Source organism: Mesocricetus auratus, unplaced genomic scaffold (genome assembly GCF_017639785.1).
Source record: "Mesocricetus auratus isolate SY011 unplaced genomic scaffold, BCM_Maur_2.0 Super-Scaffold_4256, whole genome shotgun sequence".
Classification (NCBI taxonomy): domain Eukaryota; kingdom Metazoa; phylum Chordata; class Mammalia; order Rodentia; family Cricetidae; genus Mesocricetus; species Mesocricetus auratus.
The window spans coordinates 100,316,255-100,333,447 of NW_024429182.1; the positions used below are offsets into that span (position 1 = coordinate 100,316,255).

The 17,193-nt window shown below is 53.8% G+C and overlaps 1 protein-coding gene across 1 annotated transcript in view; it reads left to right on the forward strand.

Annotated features, from left to right (window-relative positions):
* Myo7a (myosin VIIA) overlaps positions 1 to 17,193 on the forward strand; it is a 64,956-nt gene that overhangs the window by 1,092 nt on the left and 46,671 nt on the right. Inside the window, exons 2-11 of the mRNA XM_040731806.1 lie at positions 3,666 to 3,779; positions 8,294 to 8,446; positions 12,558 to 12,742; positions 13,186 to 13,307; positions 13,389 to 13,531; positions 13,687 to 13,800; positions 14,750 to 14,903; positions 15,568 to 15,644; positions 15,911 to 16,030; positions 16,659 to 16,801. Of these exons, the coding sequence (XP_040587740.1) occupies positions 3,666 to 3,779; positions 8,294 to 8,446; positions 12,558 to 12,742; positions 13,186 to 13,307; positions 13,389 to 13,531; positions 13,687 to 13,800; positions 14,750 to 14,903; positions 15,568 to 15,644; positions 15,911 to 16,030; positions 16,659 to 16,801 (1,325 nt within the window). The remainder of the gene's footprint in view (positions 1 to 3,665; positions 3,780 to 8,293; positions 8,447 to 12,557; positions 12,743 to 13,185; positions 13,308 to 13,388; positions 13,532 to 13,686; positions 13,801 to 14,749; positions 14,904 to 15,567; positions 15,645 to 15,910; positions 16,031 to 16,658; positions 16,802 to 17,193) is intronic.

A 17,193-nucleotide genomic window follows, 5' to 3' on the forward strand; every position in this document is an offset into this window, starting at 1 on the left:
GGACAGCATCTGCTGAGACAGCCCCCACTGCAGCATTTGCCATGTCACAAATGGGGTCTTCACTGCAAGGAGAGGTCCCTAGAGGAGTGCCTTTCACAGCACGTTTTAGGTAGCATGGTGGCCTGGAGTCTGGCCACAAGAAGTGGGCCTACTCGGGTGGGACTTGGAGCCAGGTCTTATTCATGGCTTCCTTTTGATGAGGGAATGCACCAAGGTCCCATTTCTTCATGGGCCTTTGTTTCTTCACCTATAAAATAAGTACCCCTGGGTCATAGTTGTCTTAGGATATAAGGCCTTCTTCTGGCCAGAGCGTTGTCCCTCTTAGAGACTGTCTGGCCCCAGAATTCTCCCTGAAGCCTCCAACTTGACATTTGAAGTTCTGGCCTGGGGAAACATTTGTCGCTGCCCTCCTGGAGACAGCCTGAAGTTAGAAGAGTCTAGTTATTTCTGCTTTCTGTGTGTGCTGAGTGCCTCAGTTTCTCTCTGAGCCACTATTTCTGGCTCACACAAGGTATCTTAATTTGATTATTCTATGTTCTTTCAATGGGAAAAATATTTTGTGTGCCAGACGCTGTGGTAGGCCAGGAGACACCAGTGAGCCAGAAACCTGGCTCTCAGCTGTCCTCAGTCTAGGTTTCCAGTTTACCTTTAGGGCTAGGAGTCACTCAACCAGGACCGTAACCTGTCTTGCTCAGGGGCTATACCTGGGGTGTGTGGGGAAAAAGCCCTGGGCTTGGGGTTTCTCGGGCTCCAGCTGGGTGACAGCAGGGATGTTTTAACCTCTTTGAGGAAACAGGGGCTATGGAACTCTTCACATAAGGGGATCATGAAGGCTGACAGAGCAATTGATTTCAGAGGATCATTTAACTTTCTGGAAGGTTCTGGGACTTCCATAGAGCTGGCACCTGGGCCAGCAGGTGTGAATCAGCTCTATTTTCTTCCCTCCTTCCCCCCTCCCTCTCTTCCTCCCTCTTTCCTTCCTTCTCTTCCTCCTTCCTTTCTTCCTTTCCTTGTTGGTCCCCTTCCTCCTTTCTTCCTTCCCCCTCCTTTCTCCCCTTCCTCTCTCACTCCTTCCATCCTTCCTCCCTCCCTCCTTCCCCTCTCCTTCCTTCCTTCCTTCCTTCCTTCCCTCCCTCCCTCCTTCCTTCCTTCCTTCCTTCCTGCCTGCCTGCCTGTCTGCCTGCCTGCCTGTATTTCTCCTTTGTGGTGTGGGGATAGAGCCTATAGCCTGTGTCCTGGGCAAGTGCTCTCCTCTGAGCCATATCACTAGTTCAAGATTCTGTTCTGTGCTCACTCTCTCTATCCCTCCCCCGCCCACACACACACACACTCTGTCATTCCCTCACACACAGTCACATGCCCTGGCTTCCGCTCACACCACACACATGCTCACACAAACATGCTCACACCCACACACACTCTGTCGTTCCCTCACACACAGTCACATGCCCTGGCTTCCACTCACACCACACACACACACACTCCCCTGCCTCCTCTCTTTCACTGAGACTTTTTCTGAGCCTGGCTCTGGGGAGCATGGGTGAGAGGCTGGCCCAACCCTGCCTAAGACAGTGTGATGCTGGGCTGTGAGGTCAACTGATGACTCCGTTATCCACAAGGGAACAGTCAGAATGAAAACCCAGGCACTGGGGGTGTAGTTCAGCAGGTGAGAGCGTGTATACAATGCACAAAACCCTGGGTTCAATCCCAACTGCATAAACCAAGCATCATAAGGCTTGCCTGTAATTCAACACTTTCACAGGAGAGAGGTCATCCTTGGCCATGTATCAAAATTGAGGCCAGCCTGGGCTACATGAGACACTGTCTCAAGCAAGAAAGCGACAATTGTGCCATTTTCTGGGTGTGGGTGGCTCCATGTCCCTGTGAACCTGGCACCTGTTCCCGTCGTGGTCCATCTCAGGGTAGCCTGGCTTGCTCCTCCTGGGACGGCGTCTTCCAGTCTGCTTCTGCTTTGTCCCCAGAGGACTGGGAGACTGTGCACACACCTCTCACAGATGCAGAATCACTGCGACCCAGCAGGTCTGAGGAAGCGTAGGCCAGGAAAAAGCTGACATGAGGCACTGTCTGGGCTGCAGCTGTGTGGACAGACTCAGGTGACCCAGGGGCAGGAGGTGAGGTGTCCTGCAGCTGTGAGGGTTAAAAAGGCAGGCACTGGGAAGCAGTGGGGAGTCCCAGCTTCCCTATGGATGCTCAGTGAACACGAACTCTCCTGACCTATGGGCCTGATCAATTTTCTTTTCTGGGATCAAGCAGGGCCTGGGACTGACTGGCTTGTCACTGGTATGCCCTAACTCCCATTCACATGAGCAAGCCAGGGCCCATTGTAGTTCTGATGGGAGAGGGAAGCTGAAATAACTATATCCAAGCCCTCCTCCTTACTGAGGGCAAGGAAACTGAGCTTCAGGGACCAGTGAGCAGCGCCTAGGACCCTGGCTCGTGAATCCAGGCCCTGAGCTGTTCCCATGGTTCTGCTGTGAGCCAGTTACCAGGCTATAACATTTCCAACCACACTTGATGTGAGATTATATGCTTGTCACATGCCAGGAGAGCTTGGGAATCCTTCCCCCAAAGGAACACATTTTAGTAAGATTAGAGTAAAAGCATGTACTTTATCTCGACGCCACCAAGGACCTTTGTGTCCTGGATCTCACCCACTTCTCCCTGTGACCGTCTCCTTAATGATTCCTCCTGCCTCAGGACCTTTGCACACGCCATCCCCACTGTTCTTTCCATTCACAACTGCTTTTTACCCTTCAGATCAGTGTAGTGGTTCCTCCGTGGCATGGTTCTTTGGCTGCTAAGTCGCAGTGGTTATTTTCCTGCCATTGCTTGTCATTCTCTATCACTTCAAGTTTCTTCCTTCCGCTGCGCTCACCAGTGTCCAGAGGGATCCCGGGAAGAGCTTTGCTCGGTTGCTACCATTCTGATTCCTTAACTGGAAGAGAAACTCTATATTGGTCATGCTCCTAAATCAGATACGACGTTTGTTGAGTATGTCGGCATGAGGAATGTAGTTGCTCTCCATTCATTTCTCTGAATCTGGGTTTTGATTCAGCTACCTGAGTTAAGAGCCAGGCTTTGGACCAGATGCTGCAGGGAACATGGAAGTGGAGCCCTTCCACACCCCCCCACGCCCCCAAGGTCTGGGCTCTCCTCACAATCCGGGGATCCATGTGGCCTCAGGCTCAGCAGATAGTGGTGGACCCAAAGGAATCCATTGCTAGGATGATTTGATGGAACTTGCAACGTTTGCCACAGCCTGGTGGTTCTTGTGTCCTCTGAGGCAGAAAGGACTCGATTTGGCATTCCAGCCTCAGTCTCTAGTCTGTCGGGTGTCTGTAGGTCCGGAAGCCACGGGCAGCACAGCTTGAGACAGGCCTGGGCTGAGGCTGCCCTCAGGAGCTGCTCCTCTTTCTGAGTCTCAGCTCGCTCACCTGAAGGTGAGGGGGCCTGGCTTCCAGAAGAGGCATTGATGACACTGTGAGCCCGAGCCTAAGGCTGACCACCCTGAGGATCCCAGAAAGCAAGGCCTCCCTTGTCCTCTCTTCTGGCTCAGATCCCAAGCCTCAGTGGTGGTGGGGAGAGGGCTGCTGAGCTTGGTGCACGGGCTCTCCAGGCTCAGCAGCAGGATCTCCCGCCTACAGGGGGACTACGTGTGGATGGACCTGAAGTCAGGCCAGGAGTTTGATGTGCCCATCGGCGCCGTGGTGAAGCTCTGCGACTCTGGGCAGATCCTGGTGGTGGATGACGAAGGCAATGTGAGTAAACCTGTTTCCCCCAACCCTGCCTGGGAAGGCTACAGTGACAGATGCCCTGAACAGGAAGTGACTAGGAAGTGCCACACACACACACACACACACACACACACACACACACACACACCTACCTCCTCTGCTCCAGCAGGAGAGACTCTCTTTTGCTCCCTGTTTGCACATTTCTGGGACAAAGGGATGAAAACTGTATTGTTATGCTGGGGGAGCTCCTCAGCATGGCTAGATCCTTCCTTTCAAGCCTCAGTTTCCTCTTTAGTAAGATGAACTCCATGTGAGAGCCTTCACATGCCGAGCACCTTAGAATAGTTGGCATCCATCTAGGAACACTGGCTTTGCTCTGTGGGCTTGAGGGATCATCTCCCACATTGCCTTTAGGAAGTCAGTGTAACTTATCATCCCTTCATGTCTCATGGAAAGGGCCCCGGAAGTGCAGGCTTGACAGGTAGTAATGATGCAGACTTGAGGAAGGAGGCAGAGATGAAAGGAAAGGAGCCGACTACAAGGAAGGCTGGTGGTCTATGGGAGGGCCCGGAGGCAGCCATCGGTCTCAGCGCATACGTTCCCAGCATGTGTATGCGCCTTTGCATGAGAGCGCACGTGCATGAGTGTGCATGTGTGTGCATGTGTGTGTGCCTCGTGTGTGTGTGTGGTGTGTGTGTGTGTGTATGTGCACTGGGGACATGTAGATGTAGTGCAGAGCCCACGAATGTAGTGTGATGGAGACCACGTGCATGAGTGTGCATGTGTGTGCATGTGCGTGTGCCTCTGTGTGCTCACACGTGTGTGTGTGTGTGTGTATGTGTGTGTACGCGCACTGGGGACATGTAGATGTAGTGCAGAGCCCACGAATGTAGTGTGATGGAGACATAAAGGACCCGGAAATCTTCCATTTGCCATAATCACCATTGCGTCTAATGGTGTGACTGGCTCTGGGGACAGCCTATTCCTGTCTTAGTCTCCTAGTCTGGGGAGAGCAGAGACGGAACAGAGAGTGCAGAGACTTGAAGAAGGTCCTTCTGGGACAGGGAAGGTAGGCCCAGGAGCTGTGAGCCTAGGGCAAGGAGCCACTGATGTGGGCCACCCCTCAGAGCTCTTGACCTGAGTTCTGTCTGGGATTTTCACGGCATCTGTGAAAGGCAGGACAGACAATAACTAACCCATCAGGTGACGGTGAGTCACAAAATTCATAGTAACTGGGGCTGGGATTAGAATTCAGGGTCTCTACTTCTGCATGTGTCCCTGGCACCAGCATCTCAGCAGCAGCTACAGGACTCAGGCTGTGGGGGTGCGGCTGTGCCCCAGGCATGAGGCCAGAGAGCCCTTCCTTCCCTGCTTCTGATGCTCCAGGAATCCTCGATGAGTCCCAGGAAGGTGTGTGCAGGGTGGGCTGACAGCAGACAGGCCGGTGGTGCTCCCTGCTCTGTGGATGGGGACAGAGACTCTGCCTGAGGGTAGAGTTTCACCTGGGTCAGGTTGCATGTCAGATGGTATTCCGTAACTCTGTGTCACTGGATCCTGAAGGTCCCCTCCCATCCTGCACACACCCCCACCAAGGCTCCAAGGGTGGGGGTTGTGGGAGGGGAAGGGGTGTGATGGCTAGGAACATGGGATGGAGACAAGCTAGGGAAACTGAGGCCTTGGGACCCTCTTCCCATTCCCTTCCTTTGACACTCTAGGCTACCATCCTCTGATTCTGTCCTCTCACAGACCCCGTAGCTGAGAGCAGGGACCCAGGGACCTGGCCAGTCACATGACTGTGCAGAGCTCCACAGGGTGTTCCGAGCAGGCCCTCTGGAGAACACTTGCAGAATGTGGGAACTCTGGCCTTCCTGCCTCTGTGAAATCCTTCCCTGTGCCTGCTGGGGGTCCTCAGCTCCCACAGGAGAACACCTGTCCCCTTAGCTTAGTCCCAACCAGCTCTTTCCCAGATGTGTGTGTCTCCTCCTTCAAAACTGTCCACCCCACCCTGTGTCTCCCTCCCTCCTCTGTCCTTCTTCTGTGTCTCTTTTTCTGTCCCTGTCAGTCTTTAGACACTGTCTTCACTCCTAGCCTTCTTACACTTTGGCCCCTGCTGTGGGCTGTGGACCTTGACCAGAAAGCCACTGCCCTCAGCAGGGCGCCCTCCCACACAGGAGGTGGAGCCGGGCAGCTTCTTTTTTTTTTTTTTTTTTTTGGTTTTTCGAGACAGGGTTTCTCTGTGGCTTTGGAGGCTGTCCTGGAACTCGCTTGGTAGTCCAGGCTGGTCTCGAACTCACAGAGATCCGCCTGCCTCTGCCTCTGGAGAGCTGGGATTAAAGGCGTGTGCCACCAACGCCCGGCTACCTGGGTCTGTCCCTGTGTCCCAGGCCCCACTTCTCCGTTGTGGGCTATGACAAGAACGCTCATGGCCTTGGTAACCTGGCGGCTCAGAGTGTCTGATCCATATCTGGTTGAGTGTATCCCAGGCCTCAGGGACCTGCACACCTGACAGGACTCTCTAGGCAAGCTAGCTTTCCCCTCCCCCGCCCCGGGACGGGAGCACTATTGTCTTTGCTTTCCGTTTGGATGAGGTACTGGAGACCTGGGAAAGTGATTGAGTGAGGAACCTTCCTCTAAGGTTGGAGAGGCTGCTTGGCCTCAGTCCTGTCTCCCCTCCCCCAGCTCCATCCAGTTCCCCTGTCAGGCCTGTGAAAGACACCCTGGTGGGGCCGGATGCCGGTTACCATCTCCAAGCCACGCCCTCACAGCCTGGGAAGAGCTGGTTTTGCTGACCCCTGGGTCTGGCCTTCTCTCCTCACCTCTCACAGGACTCCTTCTCTCCGTTCAGGCCTCAGCTTGAACGTTGCCTACCTCTTTGGGGAAGTGGGTCTTCAGCATTTGTCCCACAGTAGCCCTGTTGAGCTATCTGACTGACCTCTTTTGGAAAGAGTTGTGGGCCAAAGGGAGGGGTGAAAGACAGGTAGAGAGCTGGCCAGAGACCCCACTCCCTCTGGCCTCACTCCGGGGCCGGGAAGAGGCAAAGGGAATTTTCCAGATGGATCAGCTTTTATCAGAGTGTTTGGAAGAGAGGAATGTTCCACACTGTGCTGAAAGTGTAGACAGGTCCTTGACGTCACTACAGGGCCCCTTGCGCATTGGGAACGGCAGTGTGAGAACCTGGATTGGATTAAGTTTTCCTGCTGGAGTGCCACGGAATGCTCCAGAAGCTGGAGCAGGCGTCTGGCTGGCCCTGCTGTGACCCCTCTGAGCTAGCCACTGCTTCACTTCTTGAGGCCAGGACTGAGGAGACAAAAGGTGTGGACCAGGGTGTGGCTGTTACTGTGGCAGCCATTGGAGGGTTGTATGGGCAAGATCTTGCCACCAGATCTGTCAGGGGGACAGCCCAGGACTGACGCTAGATTCCTGCTAGGGACTCCTGTCAGGGCTGGTGATATCTAAACATCTGGAGAAGGTGACAGTGTGCGGGGTTCATGCCATGTGCATTACATCTATTAGCAAACCTATGGGCTTTGAGGGCTGGTAGCAGAGAGGTTCCTTCCACCCCCAGAAACCATATTTCTTCCTGGCTCAAGGTGACGGAAAGTGAGTGTGGGTGAGCTAGAGCCTAGAGCACAGGTCAGAGTCTGGGGATATGAGGTTTTGTTGGTCGGTTGGTTGGTGTTTTGAGACAAGGTTTCTCTGTGTAGCCATAGGTGCCCTGTACTCACTCTCTAGACCAGACTGGCCTCGAGCTCACATATCTACCTGTCTCTGCTTTCTGCATGCTGGGATTTAAAACATACCTGGCTGTGAGAAGCTTTTTGAACTCAGCAGTCCCAGGAAACCAAGACTCTATTAACCACAGGAAAGAATCCAGGAGCCTTCTAGATGATGCCTCATTTGCCATCTGGTGGCTGCAGGGAATAGTGCAGGAAAGAGAAGTAGGGACTATAGCAATTCCCACTTCAGCATGTAGGTCCCAAAATCTCCACTCCTCCAGCTCCATATAGCTAGGCCTGTGAAAGACACCCTGGTGAACCCTTTGTCACTGCCCATGCTCAGTCCACTCCCTAGATCTGGCCTTTTCTCCTCACTTCTTACAGAACCGTTGCCTTCATTCAAGTCTCAGCTTGAATGCTTCCTTGGAAAGGTGGCCCTCCGCATGCTGCCCACCCGCAATAGCCTTGTTGAACTCTCGAAACTTACTTGTATGTATTTGTTGACTGGAGTCTGTCTTTGAAGTCAAGCCCTTTAAATTCAATTCCGATGGTTTCACTCTGACCTTCAGTGTGACTGGGGGACCTGATCCCCTTAATGATAACCACCAGTGGGGGCAAAGTCTCTGCCTTACCCTCCGTATATGCCTGTGGACAGATTCTTTGAGAGGAGGAAAGCTGCCTTGATGGGTAGAGACCAGTAAAATCCCCAGACTCAAGCCAGTCAGAGCCGACCAGGACCGGTGTCACAGACCCAGGGTTCCCATCCCTCTGCACAGCCTAGCACAGGAGCAGCAGCTGACATGAGGGCTGTGTTGCCTGCAGGAACACTGGATTTCCCCTCAGAATGCCACGCACATCAAGCCGATGCACCCCACCTCGGTACACGGTGTGGAGGACATGATCCGCCTGGGGGATCTCAATGAGGCAGGCATTCTTCGCAACCTGCTCATTCGCTACAGGGACCACCTCATCTACGTGAGTACCACCCATAGCTGCCCCTGTGCAAGACCCAGAGGCCCACACTCCTGTACCCCACAGCTCTGCCGTGGGGTGCTCCCTCAGAGTTTCCTCCTTCTGGGTCAGGGCTCTGGGCTCTTTAGGACTGGGGTTGGAGCAAGAGCTGTTATACTGCAAGTTTACAGGCCTCATGGGCTTGGGAACTAGAGGCCAGGGCTACTCAGGGACAGGCTTAGCACCTTCCCAGTTGGGAAGCCCAGGGGCTGCTACCCGGCTGTGATTTGGTGTGAAATGGGAGCTGGCCCTAAAACCTCAAAATAGGGGTGGGAGGGGGGGGGAAAGAAGAATAAGAGACCCTCACTAGAACCAGCCAGACCACCCTTCCCTGTGAACCATTACTGGTTCTTAGCGGGATGCAGAGAAGTGATCCCACAGAGAAACACATAACTTTGGGGTCCCAGAGGCAATGTATGCAGGTAGGACACTTGCCCTGGAGACACTTAGTGGATAGAAACGCCCACAGTTTCATCAGAAGAACCCAAAGCCTTTTAAAATTATTGAGGGAGCCAAAGACTTTAAAAAAGAAATTAAAACAGAAAGTTTAAGATATTTAGTCACTAAAAATGACAAGCTAGGACTATCTAGGAAGCAAAGTGGCCATACCTCACATCTGGAGCTGCAAAGACTTGTGCCCTCCCCCCCCAAGGATCTTCTTGACTTTGCCCTCCCTCCAGGGACTTCCTTCCCAGTGAGGAAAACGGCCTTGTTTGGGGTGTCTTTAAAACAAGCTATTTAGAGTGTGTGCAGGTGCATGTTCCCACAGCCACCCATGTGGAAGTGTGGGAACAACGTTGGGGGCTGGTTCTCTCCTTACACTTTGTGTTGAGGCAGGGGTTCTCTTGTTTGTTGTGCTGCATATTCCCGGCTAGCTGGTTTGTGAGCTTCCAGACAATTCTCCTGTGGGGGTGCTGGGACTGCAGATGCATGTTGCTGCATTCAATTTTTCACACAGGTTCTGGGGCTCAAACTCAGGTCAGCAGGCTTGTACAGTAAGTGCTTTTGACTCCTGAACATCTTACTGGCCCCTTATGGTACAGGATTAATCAGACGTGTGTACTATAAATTGGAGTATCCCTTCTAACTGATTGTAATGGTACCTATCTCACTGTTCCCACAGGGGAAAGACTGTGTATTTTTGTGTGTACTCAGATGGTATACATGTGTACATGTATGTATGTGTTTGATCATGAGTATGTACACATTCAAGTGTGGGACAGACATACATACATATGTGCACACACGTGTATATGCCTTCACATGTGTACACATCTATGTGTGAGCTTCTCCACAGACCGCAGTATATCTAGTCACAGTAGTCTGTCTTTCCCACCATTTCTATCCTAGGCCTCATTTTTGGTAATGTGGCTGGCGTGGTCCTGAGTGCTAGCAGGGTGTTCCCTAACTCTCTCTCCTGCTAGTCCCTGGAGATAATCACCGATGCTGCCCACTCAGCCCAATAATACCAGTCACCTCACCACTTAACAGACACTGCTGAGCGTGTCCTGTACTCTGTGGTTAAGCAGGGAGATAAAGACCTTGAACCAGAGCCACCATGCAGTGGATATAATGTACTGTAGGGACCATGTCCGGTGAGATGGCGAAAGGCCGAGTGTCCCAGCCCCGGTTCAGCAGGACAGTGAGGGGCTTTGGGCCACAGGTTCAGTGGAAGGCTTCTTCATTCGCAAGATGAAGAGTAACACAGAGATGTGTGCCAAGTCCTGAGGTTGTAGGAAGCAGAGATGTGTGTCAGCAGAGGATGACCTGGTTACAGCCTCGTGAAGCCCATGTAGGTTACACGTGGAGGAGAGATGGAACCATTGTGGGTGCAGGAGCAGGTGGGGAAGCACCACAGGGGACCAATAAGGATCTGGCATCCTGGACCAGGGGCTGCAGCTGGGACAGTGGGCTGGTGACAGGGAGGAGTGAAGGGCATGATGGTACTGGAGGCTGAGCAGGGCAGCCAGAGAGCAGGGCTGAAGGAGTGCTGGCTTGGGAGTCCTTAGGGCCACCACGAGGTGGCCTCCAGGAGGCTGGACACTGAAGAATCTTGAGTTCCTGAGGTCTCGGGTTGTAAGCAAAGTGGAAATGGCCTGGAGCAGTGTGGGAGGGCAGACTCCACCTGCAGCCGCAGGAAGTCCTGGGACGTTGTTAACATCTCCATGTTCCTCTCTGTCACTTCCCCTGCCATTGAGCCTCTCTGTAGGGCAACTCTGTAGGGCTGGATCATTAGGTCTGAAATGCTAAATGACATGTCTTTTCTCGATGCCAGAATGACCTTTCTCCAGCGGATTCCCCCAAATGTCATGACCTTTAGGGTCCTATCTCTGCCGCTGGCCGGCCCCTACCTCTCACTGAAAGATTCAGGGGCTTCTTGGAGCTCTGATGGTGAGGACTGTGGAGTGACTTTGTGGGGTCGGCCTCCTGCTGTGTGTTGGTGACAGGTGCCACATTTTTGAGCGAATGTTAAGAAGACATTAAGGTGGCACTTAGGCCCCTGGTATCCGGCAAGGATGGTGCCTCTCCTTTAGTCTCTACAGAGGCCCTGAAAGGGGACCAATCAGCCATCCCCTTTCACAAATGAGCAGACTGAGGCTGGCCAAAGGGATGCTCCTTGAGGTTGATGCTCAGACGTGGACAGGCTCCTTATCTGGAGACAAGAGCCAGCTGTAATCCACAGCTGTGTGGGATGGAGCTGTGGGATGGTAGCCACAGGGTTCTTGCCCCATTGTTTAGCCTGGAGAGGGCTCTGTGACCTCCTTCCCATTGACTCTCTACCTATTCCTTACTTTGTAACAGACCAGCTGTGGAGGGCGGGTGAGTGTGGCATGGCAGCAACCCCTGGAAGTCTGTGCGGCTTGCTGGGCTGAGCTGGGTTGGGCTGAGCTGGGCTGCCTTGGGCTGGGCTGGGCTGAGCTGGGCTGAGCTGGGCTGAGCTGGGCTGGGCTGGGCTGGGCTGGGCTGGGCTGGGCTGGGCTGGGCTGCTCCTCTTGGCTTCCTCGCTTTACTTCTTTACCTACTTGGGCTCCTGGCCCTGAGCTGAGCTGTGAAAGTGAGTCTTGGGTGCTTTTGGCTGCGGTGCTTGGAAGAGGTGGTTTAAGGGGGGAGGGAGCTTCTGGCACTGGGGTCTCTCGACTTGGTCAGCGCTTCTCTGCACAGTTCCCCCCGGCCTGGGCACCACAGCCGCTTTCCCTGCATGCCACACTGGGCTGAGCTGCTGGGGAATGGTAGTCGCTCTGGTGTCGTGCACTGAGTCCTGGAAAGACGGCAGAGGTTGGGGAGATGGGTGAGGCCTCCACCTCCCCTGTGCAGACAATCTGTCTTCAGCCTGTCTAGGCTCCAGACATCAAAACATCTATCACCAAGGACAGGCAGAGCCTGGCCTTTTCTAGTTTGGGGTAAGTAGGGAGGAGTAGCTCGGTCTTCATTGCCTCACCCTGCCCTGGTGATTGACAGGACCCCAAGGCACAGCAGGAAGTCTTGCCTATGCTCTCATACAGGGACAGAATGGAAACAGCCTCAGGTCCCTAAGCTCCATCCATGGGCATGGGGGCCACCTCTGCCATGGGGGAGCTACAGAAAAAGTCCCTGCTCAAGCCCGTAATCCCAGTCGCTTCCGTGACCCATTCCAGTCCCAGCCCTCTGTTCTTTATGACTTGGTTCCATTCGTGGTTTCCTTACCACCCCAATCTCCCCTCTGAACATGGTCCAATTTTTTGAATTTTGCTTTAAAAGTCTTAGGTGCAGAGACTGGGGCCAAAGGAGGGAGCCAGTATTTGAGTTGTCACTGCTTTGTGCTTTGAATCTGAGAATACACTATCTCATTCATCTTCATATGAACAGTTATAGTTCATCCTTTGTACAGATCAGATAATGTAATCCAGGTTTAGGGACTTCCTGCTGTCCCCTCCTCCCTTTATCAAATGTCCCTGAGCCAGATCCAAAGGCAGTCTGAGGCCCACTTGGTTCCTACTGCCATGTCTGTGGACTCCAGGGCTACACAGGAGAGAGACACACCCCACCTCACTCGTGCCGCTTGACGGTGTAAACTCCTGTCCCTTGGTGCTTGCAGACATACACGGGTTCCATCTTGGTAGCTGTGAACCCCTACCAGCTGCTCTCCATCTACTCACCGAGGCACATCCGCCAATACACCAATAAGAAGATAGGGGAGATGCCCCCCCACATCTTTGCCATTGCCGACAATTGCTACTTCAACATGAAGCGCAACATCCGGGACCAGTGCTGTATCATCAGGTGGGTGGCATGGCCCCATTCCCAGTATGAGCTCCAGCTCTCTGCCCTCCTGTTAATACCCTACAGATAGTTTCATGGTTAGAACGCCCGAGATGTTCCCCAGGATCTGGCTGTGCCCGCCATGCTGTGTCACAATGTATAAAGTCACCCATGCATCCCCAAATCTTACATTTCTCTTACCACAAGGGCTGATGCTGGCTTTTGAGGGCAACATTATTTCCTGAAGGTTCCTATTAAGCTACAATCAGTTGAAATCTGTCTCCTGTTTTCTCTTGGGCAAAGCAAGAAGCCAAAGCCTCAGTTGAACAGCTCACATAGGTCATGCTCTCTGACCAGTAGGGGTGGGGGTGTGGGGGAGCCCTGTGCTCCCTGAGGGCCAGATCATCAGCCTATAGTGGGACAGCAGGGGCTGAGGCCTGTCCCACCACTCCTGCCCTCTGCAGCGGGGAGTCAGGAGCAGGCAAGACAGAGAGCACAAAGCTGATCCTTCAGTTCCTGGCAGCCATCAGCGGACAGCACTCATGGATCGAGCAGCAGGTGCTGGAGGCCACTCCCATCCTGGAAGGTAGGGCCAGGTTTTGAGGGTGAGCCGAGTGCCGGCACTGGGGTCCATACAGTCTCACCTCTATTTTCTACTACTCTGCAGCATTTGGGAATGCCAAGACCATCCGCAATGACAACTCCAGCCGCTTCGGCAAATACATTGACATTCACTTTAACAAGCGTGGTGCCATCGAGGGCGCCAAAATAGAGCAGTACTTGCTGGAGAAATCGCGAGTCTGCCGGCAGGTGAGCCCTGGCTCCTAGTGTGGGCACCACTGTCCGCATGGTCTGGTCCACCCTTTACCACACTACACTGTCATCTGCTTCCTGAGTGTTCAAGGTCCCCTGTGAAATTTCTGCCCATGTGTGTTCTCTGGTCCCAATACTGGTGTCACTTCCAGGCCCCTGACGAGAGGAACTATCATGTGTTCTACTGTATGCTGGAGGGCATGAATGAGGAGCAGAAGAGGAAACTGGGCCTGGGCGAGGCTGCTGACTACAACTACTTGGCCATGGTGAGGCCCAGGTGACCCTGGGGTAAACACCTGTCTCAGTCATGCAGACAAGAGCAGACTCACCAGTGTGGCTCTGTCCCAGCTCCAAGTCTTCCCTTGCTCCTGCCTGTCCCAGCCCACCCAGGCTTGTTTGTGCCTTAAAGCCCCTCCCTCAGTTGGGCACTTGTCCCTATTGACTTCTTACCACAGACACATTTCTCGAGGTCACCGTGGGACATGGGGATACAGCACACAGGATCCACAGGTCTGAGTGCATGGACCTGCTCAAACATATAGGCTGGGCCTTCTAGGTTTGCAGGAGCTGGTTGCTGAGGCCTGGACCTTCAGGAGAAAAATTACAATTATAAAGTAGCAATGAAAATAAGTTTATGGTTGGGGTCACCATATGAGGAACTGTATTAAAGCGTCACAGCATTAGGAAGGTTGAGAACCACTGCTCTAGGGGCTGAGCACACAGCAGGCTAGGTTGAGAGTTTCACCCTACCTTCCTGGGGAGAGCCTGCCCAGGATTTAAAAGTGTTGTAGGTGTGACAGGATTTCATTATACTTTGTTAACTAGCTGGCTGGCACACTCACACACACACACACACACACACACACACACACGCAAGCACGCATGCATGCACACACGCACACGCGCACACGCACGCAGGCATGCACTCCCAGTGAGCAGGCTGTGTTTATCCCCATCTGTGCATTACATATGGTTACATTTTATGGGCACTCCCCTAAGAGTGGTCACCCTGGGGCTGTGTGGAGCCTGGTGGGGTGTTGGTGTTGTGAGCTATGATGGAAGTGAGGGATGGCATGGGTCTGGTGTCAGTGCCAAGTTCTTACTCATGGCAGGGTGCCCTGGAGAAGCCCCACAGGAGTATTCTAGATATCCTGGAGACATCGCCCTCCTGGTCTCCCTGACACCCTCCTGTCCTCCTCTTTTATGCCCCCCCAGGGTAACTGCATCACCTGTGAGGGGCGGGTGGACAGCCAAGAGTATGCCAACATCCGCTCAGCCATGAAGGTGCTCATGTTCACAGACACGGAGAACTGGGAGATCTCGAAGCTTCTGGCTGCCATCCTACACATGGGCAACCTGCAGTATGAGGGTGAGACCCCATGGTGCCATGCCCCACAACGCCACGCTCCACTCAGGTAGCGTGGCACCTGGCTTTCTGGGGTGCTGGCAGTGCTGTCTACCATGGTGGGTACCACATGAGATGCAGGTGTCAGCCTTAGGGGTGGTACGCTGTGTGGCAGTCCCACCCCAGAGCTGGCAGGTGAGGCGTTCGGAGCTGACTGGAGCCCTTTAAGACCTCTACCACATTTGGTTAAGTGTCCTCAAGAGAGGGTAAATCCTTGAGTTCATACAGTGGTGTGAATGACCAAACAGCTGTCTGTAACGTGTAAGACAAAGAGGAGCTTGTACACTTTCTTGACACCACTGCGTACTAGAGTGGGAGGTTGTCCATTGGAAGAAGGCACCGGATTCCACCCTGCCTTTTCACTGGCGCCCAGCATAGGCAGAACAGAAACTCTGGGGAGTTCATGCAGCGAACGGATGTCCCCCGAAGTAAGGCAACCAGGCTAGTACTTCTCTCACGGTGTCCACGGGCTGTCACGAGAATGTTAATCAGGTGTGCATTGACCATGCCAAGGATGCTGTCTGTGGGCAGGACAGGTCCCTGAGAACAGACACGGCAGCCTGCTCCTCCTCAGAGTTCCCTGGCCCTCTGTCACCCTTCCTGACACTGTGTCCCTCTCTGCTGGCAGCCCGCACCTTTGAAAACTTAGATGCCTGCGAGGTCCTCTTCTCCCCGTCGCTGGCCACAGCCGCTTCTCTGCTCGAGGTCAGTGCTAGCCTCTCCCACTGTCTGTCCCTCTGAGGCTAACTCCTGGCTCAGTCGGGCTGAGGTGGGGATTTGGACAGGAAAGTTCTGTTCAGTTAGGGAACAGCAGGGTGTGGGTCTGGGCCATTGTTCCTACAGTGGGTGGCACTGTGAGGTCTGGGCTGCCCCCCCCCCCCCGCAATGCCTGGGAAGAGGTGAGGAAGGGACCAGTTGGGATGAAAGGCAGTCAGGGTGGGGCTGGGCCAACACTTAGGTGTTTGCTCTAGGTGAATCCCCCAGACCTGATGAGCTGCCTGACCAGTCGCACCCTCATCACCCGTGGGGAGACAGTGTCCACCCCACTCAGCAGGGAGCAGGCACTGGATGTGCGAGATGCCTTTGTCAAGGTGGGTGAGTGAAGTGGCTGTCTGTTCTCTTTGCCCCTCGGGAGTCTGCGCTGTTGATGGACAGGTGCAAGGTGTTTCCAAGCTTGCTTCAGCAGCCCTGGGCTAGAGTGCAGGCTAGCATCTCTGTCTCTCTGATGTCCAAGTTCCCATCTGTCATCTTCCGAGCCCAAAGATCAGGCACCCCATAGGAGCTGGCTCTGCAGTCCCCAGGGACCCTGCTTTATCCCCTCAGGCTTGTTTTGATTGGCTGTCCTCAGGACCAGTCCTCTTAGAGCTAATAAGGTCTGGCTGGGTGGAAGATTCCCAAACCTCATGTTGCTCTACCCAGGTGCTTGCCAGTCACAAAGTCCCCAGTCTGTACCAGCCCTGTGCTGGACTCTGGACCCTCAAGGGGTCCAGAGGATGGGGAGACACACAAGAGAAGTTGCTGGACTTCAAGGTGACTCCTTCCAGCTCCTCAGAGAGCAAATTGCTGAGGAAGTGCATGTGCCGTGACAGGGACAGCAAGGAAGACTTGGGGGCGTTAATGGCATGGGTGGGGCTGGAACAGGGGCTCAGAGGGTCTAGGGATGAGGACTGCCTCCCAGGAGGCTCTGGCTGGACCCGTGGTTGATGGGGGGCCTTTCAGGGCATCTATGGGCGGCTCTTCGTGTGGATTGTGGACAAGATTAACGCCGCAATCTACAAGCCTCCCTCCCAGGAAGTGAAGAACTCTCGCCGGTCCATCGGCCTCCTGGACATCTTTGGGTTTGAGAACTTCACCGTGAACAGGTAGTGTGGGGGACCCCACGGCTGGGGAATGCTATGTCTCTTCATTTAGTCTGCACTTGCCTGCCTCCAGGAACACCCCCAGGCTTGGGAAACTTGCCTTCAGTCATCCTTGAGATCCCATTCATACGCACCCCAGCTCAGCTGAGGCCAGCCCAGGTGGATACTGAGGAGGGCTTACATTGTCCTGGGTACTTGGGAGTTGGTCTCTGGTCTCTGAGTTTACAGCCACATTAACTTCAGTTCTTGCAATGAACGATGTCACAGTGTCCCCAGACTACCATACTGAATATGAGAGTCAAGGCTGCTGCTCAGCTGGGCTGACATCAGGGTTCCCTCTGTTTATTGGATCTTGTCAGCCTTGGCCTCTCGGTGATGGTGGTATCTCTCTATGA